Source organism: Sminthopsis crassicaudata, chromosome 2 (assembly GCF_048593235.1).
Source record: "Sminthopsis crassicaudata isolate SCR6 chromosome 2, ASM4859323v1, whole genome shotgun sequence".
NCBI lineage: Eukaryota > Metazoa > Chordata > Mammalia > Dasyuromorphia > Dasyuridae > Sminthopsis > Sminthopsis crassicaudata.
This window is the reverse complement of record NC_133618.1, coordinates 456742018-456755374: the sequence shown is the minus strand read 5'-3', so window position 1 is coordinate 456755374 and position 13357 is coordinate 456742018. Positions and strand designations below refer to the sequence as shown.

At 37.1% G+C, this 13357-nt stretch overlaps 1 protein-coding gene and 1 long non-coding RNA gene across 2 annotated transcripts in view; one reads left to right on the top strand and one right to left on the bottom strand.

Annotated features, from left to right (window-relative positions):
- ASTN2 (astrotactin 2) overlaps nucleotides 1-13357 on the top strand; it is a 1161487-nt gene that overhangs the window by 867277 nt on the left and 280853 nt on the right. Inside the window, 2 exon segments of the mRNA XM_074292901.1 lie at nucleotides 10983-11116; nucleotides 12181-12329. Of these exon segments, the coding sequence (XP_074149002.1) occupies nucleotides 10983-11116; nucleotides 12181-12329 (283 nt within the window).
- LOC141557367 (uncharacterized) overlaps nucleotides 11590-13357 on the bottom strand; it is a 50966-nt gene continuing 49198 nt past the window's right edge. The window contains exon 4 of the long non-coding RNA XR_012486773.1: nucleotides 11590-12538. This is a non-coding gene — a long non-coding RNA (uncharacterized LOC141557367). The remainder of the gene's footprint in view (nucleotides 12539-13357) is intronic.

Here is a 13357-nt window from a genome sequence, read left to right as displayed (position 1 = left end):
AAAGAAAAAAACAATCTAACAAAAATAACAAATATTTTTTCATGATGAGAGTGGTCTGAAAATGGATTAGGCTGCCTTAGTTTGTGATGAGTTACCCATCATTAGTTCAATTTAAGTGGCGACTGGATGATCATTTGTCAGAATTGCTGTAGAGAGAATTCCTATTCAAATAGGATTGGGATTAATAACCTCCAAGGTGTCTTCTAGTTTGGAGATTCTGGATTAAAATCCAGCAGACATATTCCATGAGTCCTTGGGATTAATGGAAACTGGACTGTAGAATGGGTTTAGTAGCCAAGTTTTCTTGTTCAAGGCATCTTTGGGCCCCTGATCTTGTCATTTTCTTATATCCTTCATGCCAGACAGGATCAATAGATAAATACAAAAGCAATGCTTTGACACTTTTTTCTTCCTATCAATTGTATATTTAATTCCATAATTTTTTTTTTCATTAACAGGACTCGGTATGGTAAGAGGAAGCTTTGGATAGCTCTAAATGTCTTCCTCTTGTCACTGAGATTAACAGAGTGTTCTGTCAGAGTATCATCAATCCAGGATGAATGGGCAAGAAGAGTGAAGTTTATATTGACAGAGAAAATTAGGTGCTATTTTTGTGATTCATCTGACTATATAGCTGCCCAGCTTTTCATAAAGGAAATGAATACATTCCAACTACTTCTCTCCACCAATCCTCCCTCTCTCCCTCCCTTCCCCTTCTAATTCCCGGTAATCTCTTTGGTTATGTGAATTTTGTACTCTGACTCACAGTCAGATAATTCACTTAACTTCAACAAGCACCTATTGCTTGTCTCTGGATACAGGGGGAAAGAACTTGGCCTTTTTAAGCTGAAGTCTTTAAAAGGTCTTAGTTTAACTGAGGCAACACCCAGTAAATAATTAATAATACACAAAAGATGAGGCCTGGAATGGTGTATTTTATCTAGTTTAAAAAAAAAAAATCAATCTAGTAAAGGAAGGAGACCCTCAGGATTTTTGGCTAAAACAGAAACAATTGTTATTTACATTCGCTCTGAGTCAGTCAGGGCTCAAACAATGAGCCCATTACTCTAGAGAGGAAAGTGAGGCAGGTGATCTTGACCAGTCCTCCCTCACTTAAATCCAATTCACTTGCATGCCATGGCATCAACTCCCTCATATTTAGGACCCCTTCTGGAATGAAGCACAAAGAACAATTCTTGTCTAATGTACGCACTCAGAGCAGCTTAATGTCTAAGCCAACCCTTTTTCCTCATTCAGGGAGCTGTCAGGACAGGATGAAATTTCCAAACACTGCTATAAAAATGAAAACTCAAGAGATTAAACTCTCAAAAGAATAGATAGCAAAGCTCAAAGTGGGCTTGTTATTGTTCAGACGTGTCTGAAGCTTTGTGATCCTATTTGATATTTTCTTGACAAAAATACTGTAGTGGTTTTTCATTTACTTCTCCAATCATCTTACAGATGAGAAAATTAAGGCAACAGTGTTGGATGACTTGCCCAGGGTCACACACAAGATTTGAATTCAGGAAGAATTTTTCTGACTATGTGGGACTTCATGAAGTTTTAAAGTAGGAGGAAAGGTGGGCAGCCAAGATTTCAGAAATTTTAGTTTGGTTTGGTTTGGTTTGAAAAATATGGCTGAGGAAACTGAGGATCAAAGAGGTTAAAACAGCTAAAATCACTTACGTAGTGTCAGAAGCAGGACTAGAGTTTTAATTCTAGATTTTTAGTCTAATGCTATATATAGGACTATAACATGGACAAAAGAAGCTGCAGGCAAACGATGTGCTGCAATCTATATATCAAATGAGGTAATACTTGTAAAGTTCTTTGCCAACATTAAAGCACTATTTAAATACTAGCTATTATTATTATCATTATTAGGCTAAAAATTCTGAAGCATGGCTCTGATACTTAGAATGATAGAACTAGAGATGAATCCTTTTGTTCTAATCCTCCCATTTTAGAGATGAGTAAACTGAGACTCACTATATTGTTTGAGTAACTTCCCCATGGTCACACAAGTAATAAATGCCAGAGGAAGAGTTCTGACCCCAGTGCAATTGCCATTTCCACTGGGCCACACTGCCTCCCACTAGAGAAGCTTGGAAAATCACCTTCTCTCTGGTCCCTCAGTTTCTTCATCTGTAAAACAGTGAGTTTAAACTAGATGACATCAAAGTTTCCTTGCAACTCTAAATCCCTTAAATCATCCTACATTAGGGAGGGCTATGAGTTTATATATTCAACTTGTCTCTCCCTCAGCATCACTGGGGCTGGGGGTTCTGGAAGCCTCCTAGAAAAAGGGAAGGGGCAAGAGTTCTTGATTCAAGGTGAATGAGATAACAAATCCTCAGAGATCAAAAGAAGCCTCTCAAAAAGGCTACTGATGGGAGGAAATCCTGGCTTGCATTCCAGCCTTCCATTTGGCTCTAGGACCTAGTTGCCTTAGGAGAAATCCTCTGTTGGACCAATCTCCCAAATGACTTCCTTCCCCTCCTCTCACTCCCCATGTTTCCGAGAAATCCTTGAGAACTCCCTTGTTCTGTGCCAGGCCCCTCTCCCAGTGCCACCCCACCCAATGCAGATACTTTTGGATACAACAGGATGCTTCCTGCTCACTAGCCCCTTTTGTCTTCTCCATTAAGAAATAGAAGTAAATTGAATAGCAGCCCATCTAAGATCCGCCAGGCTGACGTTCACTTGGGTAACTCTGTTACTGAAAGAAGGTACATTGGCCTTAATTGAGCACAATTGAAGGCCACGATCAAATAACTTTGTTTGCTTAAAGGTTGACAAGAGGCAGAGACTGGTTGTGGACTTGGTCAAAATAATTAAAATCAGCTCTGTATTTATGGTAAAAATGTGATAAGGATTCTTTTTAAGGTGGGGGAAGAAAGTTTGGAACTATAAATATGTACACATGGATGCATATATGTATATACATATATGTGTCTATATACTAATATTCACCAACATGCGTGAATTTGCATGCATACATACATAAGTGTGTGTCTATGTAATTATAGTGGTTCTTTGATGGTAGGCTTTCCCCAAGATTACTGGATTAATACCAGGGAGATGTGGAGGAATTGGGTGATTATCATAATAAATGCATGAAGCATTTAAGTACGTATGTGCACAGCACTGTGCTAAATAGGACACAAATAGAAAATTTCCATGAAATCCTTGCTCTTGAGAAGTTTACTGTTTAACTGGGAGACAAAACACACAAAAGATGGTTCAACTGCAGAGTAGCTGAAAGGCTCCCAGTGAATTTGTAAAGTAGATGGCAAAGTCCAGCAGTCCTAAGACTAGATCTGTAGATCAAATGACTGGATGGTATAGAAGAAAAAATGATAAAGCTAGAGGAAATTAGAAGTGTCAAAGAAGATTATAAGGTTGGTAGGTTCTCCATTTTGCCAGAAAGAATAATTGTCATCTCATCTGAGGAGTGTGAACAGTCCCAGCAACCAGATAAGTTCCTGTAGCCCAGGGCTAGGGGCTAGGTTGAATAGAGAAGGGAGGTGTTGAGTCTTTATTTTATGTTTTAACATTTAATTGGGCCAAACCCAGAATTATAGTACAAGAGTTTTTATTGGTATTACCCTAAACATGTGACTCTAGGTTCTCCTTTCCTTTATTCAGTTACCCAGATCCCATTGTAGTGGAATGAAAAGGGGGCAGGATTTGGAGTCAGATGGCTTGGGTTGTATCCTGATCCTTCTATCTACTATTTTATATGACCCTAAGAAAATAATTTCACTTCCCTGACCTCTCCTCTCACTCTCACCCTAGTTTTATTTTTAGGAAAAAGAGTATAAATATACTTGAACTCCCTCATAGGGATATAGTCTCCTTAGTATAAGGATATTCAAGGTTTAAAAAACAATAACAACAACCAAAAAAAAGACCAAAAACCTCTCCCAATGCAGACCTTTGCCAATGCAATTTTCATTATAACTTAAAGTCTTAGAGAATTGCCCCAAGCATTAGGAGGTTAAGTGACTTATGCAGAGTCATATAGATTATATATATAACTTGAACTCAGGTTTTCTGACTTCAAGGCCAGTTTTGTATCCACTATGCCATGTCATATCATCTTGTGAACAAATGCTTTGCAAATGTTAATGAGCCATAGAAATATGTGACATTATTATTATATCACTAATTCCAATGATGTCTTCTTTGATTGAGCAGAGAATTGATTGCCTTCCTACCCAGTCTATAGACTGGGAATCTTATGTCTAATTTTGCCTTCCCCTCCTTCTTAGTGCATACTCTGCTCAATTGTGCACATCATTTATAGATGCCTTGATGATTTTATTGGCCATTTAGGACCTGACTTGCTTTCATTTAATTTTCCATACATACTATTCATGTGTGTCTGCATCAATCTCTCTTAGACTGCAAGCCCCTTCAGGGGCCACATTTTCCAGAAGTGTATTTTGCAAATAATTAAATTTTACCCTCTTAAGATATCACTTAAAAATAGATAGATACAGATATATCACCTTTCTAAAATAAGTTATAAATGTCTTTGTTTTCTCAAAAAATAATGAGCACATCTTTTTTTATTACTAACATTATAAATCACATTTAGATAATACTTTAGGGTTTGCAAAGTTTTTGGATTATTTTTAAAGGTTTTTTTCCTCTCACAACAACCATGTGAGGCAAGTGATAGAAGTATTGGAATGTCCCTTCATAGGTTGGGAAACTGAGGTACTGCAAGGTGAAGTAAATGGCCCATGGTTCTATGGGAGTAAATGCCAGGAACAATTCAAACCCAGAATGTTTGCTTCCAATTCTAGAGCTCCCTTCACTATACCACAGCAGACCCCTATGCTTGGCTAATTGAAATAGTGACTAGTATTATGCCACAGAAAAATAAAACCTTTAATGAAACTTGTTTTTCTTTCTTTATACTGAATAGCCCTAATCCACTTGATTTTCACAGTTTCTAGATTGACATTTTATAATTCTTTTACCTCCTTCCTTTCTGTCAGCTTTTAACTCTCAATGCTTATTCTTATATCTAGAGGCCTTTTCTCTCTCCTTATTCCTTCATTCCTTTTTCCAATGAGCTTAGAAAACAGAAATCTAAATTTTCAAACTATGATTTGGGCCTCAGGATTTTGCTTTGGAGTGAAAAACAGAGTTTTGTCTAAGATTTTTCTCAAAGTTATTTTAGTAACTTTTCCTAAGATCTTTAAACATTTGTAAAACCTAGATCTGGACCAGTAAACACCTATTCTCGTTACTTCATTTCATCAGTGAGTAATCGAGACCAAAAGAGAAGCAATGGTCCTCAGCCTTGCGTGTCCCAGGTGGTTGAGTGTGCCAGATGTTTAATTTTCAGAAACAAAAGGGACTCTATAATTGGAAAATTTTGAGGAAAAAAGGAAAATAATTGGAATAAATGATGAAGATCTAAGTTTAAATTCCTGTTTTTCTATTTATTAGTATGTGATTCTGAACAATTCACTTATTCTCTGGGAAGTTTAGTTTCTTCATCTGTAAAATGGGGATAAAATAATTACATTACTTTTCTTGCAGGGTTGTTGGGAACAAAGCACTTTATAAAACGTAGCAATCAGATTGTAAATCATCCTTTTTAATGCTCAAATGTTTTTGTTAAAAACAGACCATTGCCACATTAAAATAGCTATGCTATGACTGTTGTGCCACACACGATCAACTTTGTGTCTTTTATCAGCTGTAGGGGTTAGACTATAATCTCTTAGTCCTCTTCCAGCTCTAATATTTTATCTCCTTGATTATGATGCTGTTAAGGATCCATGGACACATTAAGTAGTTTATCTTAAGATGAGTCAAGTTTGGCTCCCATTAACTAACAACTAACACACTGGCTATTTGTTATAGATCTGTTCATATCTTTACTCCATCTGTTGCAGGCCTCTCACACTTATCTTCATTCTGATCCACAGAGCTCTGAGTAAAGTACAAATAATATTTAAGCTTGAGATCCGTCAGGACTGTTTCCTCTGAAGTGCAGCTTGGCAGTTGAAATTCACAAAGTCCAGGGTTATTGCCTATTCTATTTTCAGGAGCCTGAATCCCTATTCTCTTAATGAAATAATAAATATCAATGCCCTCACCTTTTCAACAAGTCTAATAGTCTTCTCTTTCCCTCATTTCTCTTTCCATGGTCAATTTCACTCTCCCACCACCTCTGTCAATTTCACCACCGGGGCTGATTTCACTATTATAATAATTAAGCTCTTAGCTTTGGCTGGTGATATAAGAAAACCTTAAGCTAGTGAAAAGTTGTAAACATTAAGTCCATCAAGTGGGAAACTGCAAAGCTGAGTGAGGACGTGTTTAGCAGTCAAGTATGACTTCATTCCTTCCCGTTTGAGCTTTGTTCTTATGAGATGTACCTTTCTTGGATGCCCATAACATGTGCCCTTTAAAGTCAAGCAGTTTTCCCATCCCTAACTCTCTGCTTTTCTGTTTTTATTATTCTATTTTGTCCCTTTCAGAGTACCTCTAAAGTACCTCAGGAGAGCCAAATGGAAAAAAGAGTCATGCAGATTGACCCCAGGAGAATTCTGCCCATGGCTCTCACCCCACCTTTCCCCACTAACTATAGTCATAAAGGCTTTACTTGCTTTAGGTGAGAAAGGCTAAGGGACAAAGACTTGCTTTCATGGGGATTTTGGCACAGAGTTTTCATGTGTTCAAGTGACAAGCACAATTTGTTAAGAGTATATATATATATAAATCTTGTTATTGCATGAATTCTATTTGGAGTGTTGGGTGGTAATAAACTCCATAAAAGAATAGTTCATATACCATTAATTTCTGTCATAGGTCACAGAAATAGATCTGGGTGAGACCTAAGAGATCATTGAGGGAATCATTGGGTAAGACAGGTTAAGTGATTTACCTAGTAGCAACTAACCAGGAGCTCTGATTTCAAATCTCAGGATTGTTGCATTATACTGCCTGATGAACTCTCTGCTCCAATCAGGACTCTTAGATTATTTGATTGGAATCCCCAAAATTCCTCGACTTTCTCCTAACCACACTGCTTGAACTCAGTAGAAGTCTGGCCATCTTTTTTTCCCCTCACGGGAGAAATTTGCATGAACATATGGAAAGGGTAATCATAGCCAACAGAGGGGACTTGGGCCTCCTTGTTAAGGGCTCAGAGGGAAAATGTGACTGAATTCTAAACAATAGTGTGCTTGATGTAGGATTTTTCCTTTTAGAATCCCGTAAGTTGTCTGGGTGAATGGGGCAGAGTACTGTTCAGTGCCACACACCACGTCATCGCCGCCCGCACAGCAGGCAGCTAGCAGGACTTTTACACAGTGAAGTGGTGGAAAGAGTGACTTCAGGGAAACCAGGTGTCCACAATGTGGAGATTATGGGGAATACAGCACCTTTTTTCTTTTCTTTCTCTTGCTCTCTCTCTTTCTCTTTTAAAGGCCTAGGGCCTGGCACCTGGCAGAAAGGGACCACAGGGAAGAAAGAGACTAACATGTTTTGGAATTCATGTGATTAAAATTATATAGTCAAATAGTGTAACCCTTGGCAACTTGGGATGGCCATATGGACACGATTTACAGATATCTTAATTAATCAACAAGCAGCATGATATTGTGAAAAAGAATACTGATTCTCAAGTCAAGAGATCTAGGTTTAAATCTCTGCTCTGATAGCTACAAGATGTATAAATAACTTGGGGCAAATCATAAAACTTTGTGACTGCTTTTCTGCACCTGGAAAAAAGAAGATATCAGCATATGAAATATCCACTTATTTACTGCACAAAGTTGGTATATAAAGTACTTTGTAAACTTTAAAAAAGATATAAAAAATGGAACTGTTATTTTTGCGGATGTGTTTACAGTATATATAAAATCAGTATTAGATTCTGCAGTGAAAATGAAGAAATAAAAACATCCTTTAAGAAGCCAACCATCTCTCTGGGAAACAATATAGTAGAGTATGTAAGATACTGGATTTGTGATCAGCAAGAGTTTTTATGACATTACTATCTCCTAGTTCTTTTTAAACTTCTCTAACTTCTCAGTTTTTGCTGAATTTTCATCTAGCTTATGCCTACCTACTAATTCCTTTCTTAAGTACCATGCCTTAAACCCAAATCACTCTGACTCTCATTGATTGGTCATCAATAGATCCCAGTTTAAGCCCCATCTGGTCATTGTTTGAACCCTGACTGCCTCAAAGTGAAAATAAATAGTAATTATTTCTGGTCAGAAACCCTGAGGGTCTTCCCCTCCTAAATTGATGTTTTTCTGGACTAGGTAGAAAAGGCCATTCTGTGACACATTTCTTACCTAGCCTTAATCACTAAGATCTGGAAAAAACTTTAGCTTCAAGAGAAGGTTTCCCATGCATCCAGGAGCACTTTGGGTAGTCCTGATCAGTATCTTGCCACTTAGCCTCAGGTGGTTCTGGATGACAAATTATGATGACTTTGCACAGTCATCCCTCACTTAAATTTAATTCACTTGCAAGTGATATAGCATCACCTTCCTGATGCCATGGTCTTCTTTGAGAACAAAACAAACAACAAGTAATATGTGTATTGATCTTGGAATCTCTTCACATCTTCCTGTCTTCTATTTTACTAGGTGATCTCATCAGCTCTCATGGATTCAATCATTTGTATCATTTTAATAATCAATCATGCAGATGATTTGCAGATTAATTTTTTAGTACTAATCTTTATTTATATCTAGTCACTCATTTCCAACTGATTTTCAGATATCTTTAGATATTCTATGACTATATTAAATTCAAAATAACCTAAACTGGATTCATCTTTCCCCAACCCCCTTCTCTCCTACTAATATCCTTCTCAACGTCAAGCATAATGCTATCTTCCCAGTCAATAATGTTCTGCCTAGTATTGTTCTGACCTCCTCAAGCTCTCCCTCTACGTCCAATCAGTTGTTGAGTCTCATTACTTTTACCTGTGTAACATCTCTCATTTGGTGCAATCCTTCATCACCTTACACCTATACTCTTGCCATATCATTCTCATTGATCTTCCTGACTCAAGTCTCCCCCTACCTTCCGGACACCCTCCATTTAACTGCCATAGTGATCTCATTAAAGAACAGTTTTGACCATGCCATCCATCTACTATTTACTTCAGTGTCTCCCTATTAATTTCAAGATTAAATGTAAAATTCTTCACTTGGCTCCCCATCACCTGGTTCCTTCCTATCATCCAATTTTACATTTAGTTCTCCCTTGAGCACTCTGTGATTCTTGCTGTTTCCTGTAGGTAACATTTTGTCTCTTGTCTCCAGGCATTTGCATTAGTTATACCCCATGCCTGAAATGAATGCCTTCTAGTTTACCCAGTTTCCTTCAAATCTCAGCTAAAATTCTAATTTCTATAAGAAGTTTTCTTGGTCCTTGAGATTATCTCTCTGAGATTATTTCCAATTAACTCTTTATATTTCCTATATATTATCTTCCCTAGAATATTCCTTGATATCTGGGACTGCTGCTTTTTAAAAAAATTTCTCCACTATCACAGTCCTTGGCATATTGTAAGTATTTAATAAATGATTGTTGATTGACTTAACCACATCTACACTGTAGGCAGTATGATATAGGGGTTCTATATCTAACCATCTATCAGCCTTTAGTGACATTATATAATCTTTTTGAATATCATTTTCTTCATCTGTAAAATGTGGGAGCTGGATTAGATGACCTTATAGCTAGTATTATATTAGGCTTTTTGACATATAGAATTGTTATATTTCAGGGAAATTGATTTTGTTCTTGGAATCTTTACATCCAAGTAATGATGCACTGTTATAATGGAATTTAAATTTGTTTCTGTTTATCTCCATAGACTAGAAGTACCTCCAGGGTAAACATAGGTTAGGATCCCTATTCAGCCTCATTTTCTAGACTATCAGAAATAGAACCATTGAATGTTAGGATATATGTAGATTAGGATCCTCATTCATCCTTACTTCTAGACTATTAGAAATGGAATCATTGAATGTTAGAATTTTAGTCATAGTGTGGTTCTTAAAGATCCTCTGGTCCAACTCCTCATTGTTCAGAATAGGAAAGGAACACCCAGGATATACAGGTTTAATCAGTAAATCAAAGCCAGAGCCAGGATATGACACTAGGTCTTTATACTTCTAATCTAGTGCCCCTTATATTGGGCCACACCATCATGAAATGAATGTATTTGTAGAACTGCATACTGAAATTTGTATTCTCTAGTTTTCTCTCTCCCTACTCAAAGTTACCTATATCTGGATTTATTATATTAATGAAATATTTTTAAGCACTGTGGGGTAGGAGAGAGAACATAGAAAATAATGAGGAAAATAACTTGGGTGAAGTTGAGGATGCATGGTCCCAGGTAGTTGATATTGGTAAAGAACTTTGTGTCTCTACCCCCTTGACTATTATTCTTCAATATGTTCTGGCCAATCTTTTCAATAATGAGATGATTCAGGCCAATTCCAATAGACTTGTGATGGAGAGAACCATCTGCATCCAGAGAGAGGACTGTGAGGACTGAACGTAGATCACAACAAAGTTTTTCACATTTTTGTTGTTTGCTTGCTTTTATTTTCTTTCGTCATTTTTTTTCCTTTTTAATCTGATTTTTCTTATGCAGCATGATAAATTGGAAATATGTGTAGAAGAATTGCACATGTTTAACATAGAATACTTGCTGTCTAGGGAAGAAGGTGGGAGAAAGGGAGGGAGAAAAAATTCAAAGCATAAGGTTTACAAGGGTGAATAATAAAAAACTATCTTTGCATATATTTTGAAAATAAAAAGCTATAATTAAAAAAGAAAGTTAAAATTTTTTAAATTAAATACAATTTTTATTATCTGCTACAAAAAAAAATGTGCTGGCCAATATCATCATCGATCATCATCATCATCATCATCATCATCATCACTGTCAACATCTCTTCTGTCCTCTCCTTTAGGCCTTCAAAAGTGCATTGATGAGTTCCTATTGGTGTTCAGGAAAAGGGGATGTGATTGAAGACTGGTGTCGGTGTGACCTCAATGCCTTTGATGCAAATGGACTTCCCAACTGCAGCCCTCTCCCGCAACCAGTGTGAGTATAGCACATTGATATCCTCTAGAAGAGGGTCTATGCTCAGACCTCCATCACTGACTCTCCCTTCCCCAATCTTTCTATCATTAGGCACCATTATATAGTTTCTTAAGTTGATGCCTGGTTTATTTGCTCCATTTTTCTAGAGCTCTGCAGCCTTGGGATATCCTAGATGAGTTCTTATTGCCAATAGGGATAAGTATTTTTTTTTTTTTTTTTGGTTACAAGAAAAGTTTCAATTAGCAGCTGTTTGGATAGATAACAATTCATATTCTCCTTTTATAAAGACCTATTCTGAGCTCTCATCATAAGGCCAAAGTAGCTCTGATCTTCTGAGCAAGACCACTGGTTATGACAGGGTCCTCCTAAGAAACCCACAAAGTTGGGGCTATAGACATAGTGATGGACTTCATGTAATCCCAGATTAAAAAGGCTTATTACAAGAAGGCTGAAAAAAAATGTAATTAAAAAAATTTTCTTTCTCAATAGAATTTTATTTTTCCAAGTATATATAGTTTCCAACATTCACAAAATGTGATTTTAGAAAAATTATTTCTGCAAAGCAATGATGGAATTGTGATTCCCCCCTATTATATAAAGGCTAATAAGAACAAAGGATCCTTTAAGTAAAGAAGCAATCCCTACTACAGAAGGATTCTTCCTTTTGCAAAAGGAGTCTATTTCCAGATTCTAGTTCTCTCCTTGGGCATTGATTTACAAATGAGTAAATATCTAACTAACTCTGAGAACTTAGGGGAACAGGGACATGGAGTGGGAAAGAATGAAGTGGAAGTCAGAGAAATCAAGGGCAAAGCCTAACCTAAGTATTATTTTGTTCAAGAGTCATGGGCTTCTTTACAGAAAAAGAAGTCACCAGCTTGATGATCAATCAGGAGAATCTGTCACCTCTTCTTTCTCAGACAGTGGCCTGTCTCATCTAGGAACTCTTCCTAGTAGTCTGATCTCTAGAACTATGATGGGGCGGGGGGAAGCAGTGTATTTTGTGGTGGTCATTCCAATTTGGACAACAACCAAACAATCTTCCTTCTTTCACTCCATTCCAGGCTTCGACTGTCTCCTGGGGTAGAACCTTCCAGTACTGTAGTCTCCCTTGAGTGGGTGGATGTCCAACCAGCTATTGGAACCAAAGTCTCGGACTATGTTATTCAGCACAAGAAGGTGGATGAGTACACAGATACTGACCTCTATACTGGTAGGTGCATATTTTTCAGGCACAATGCTGCCATGTCTAGGGACATTTTTTTTTCACTATGATAAAACATGAACTCATAATAAAATGGATTTGCATCACTGGGATCAAAAATTTGAGGGGATCAATTGTCCTTGTTGATCTGGGATGTAGTATTATTGTTGTGTCTTGGGCTTTTAGCTTCTGTGATTTATGTCGACATGCTTTATTGCCTAGAAGAGTGGTAAGAAACATAAATATAAAGCTAAAAATAAATTTAAGCCTCAAGGGAACAGAATTTTTTTTCTCACCTCATCTCTAGTATAGGATGTCAGCTTTGGGGATATATCTTAAGATCAGAGGATCAATACATAAGCTCATAGATTCTAGAAATGGAAGGGATTTTAGAGATCACATAGTTTAGGAGTTGGCAATCTAGGCATGCTGGCCAAATGTGACCTAGAACAGTGTTTGCATTTTAAAATACAAACTTTTTTATTATTTGCAAATTTTAAATACCATTTTTAGCGTATAGATCATATAAAGAGAAGTGACAGGCCAGATTTGGCCAGCAGACCTTGGTCAACCCTTAATATAGTTACATAGGTAACCCAGGGCAACTTATAACCTTCCTGCACTATATTTTTCTCATCTGCAATATGAGGGAACTAGACTAGATCAGGGGTTTCTGATCCTACTTTTGACATATACTGAATATATAAATTGAACAGATTATGTAGCCTCTTAGTACCCTTATTAGCTCTCTGAAATTATATAATGCAAAATAGCTGGTCATCAGAAGTGGAGGAAGAATGCCTTACTAGGCATTCTCTATACTTGTGAAATCACAGGTCCAGACAAAATTTCTCTGAACTATATTTTATTGCCCTTAGAACCCTTGGATAGGAGACTGATAATAATACTTTGTCTTTAAATAGTGAGGGAAGTAATGAAATCTCACCAATGTGGGACCAGAGTAAAGGGGGCATGTAGAATAGAATGGAGGAAGCATGTGTAAAGGTTTGATGACAATAAGAAATATAAAACCCAGA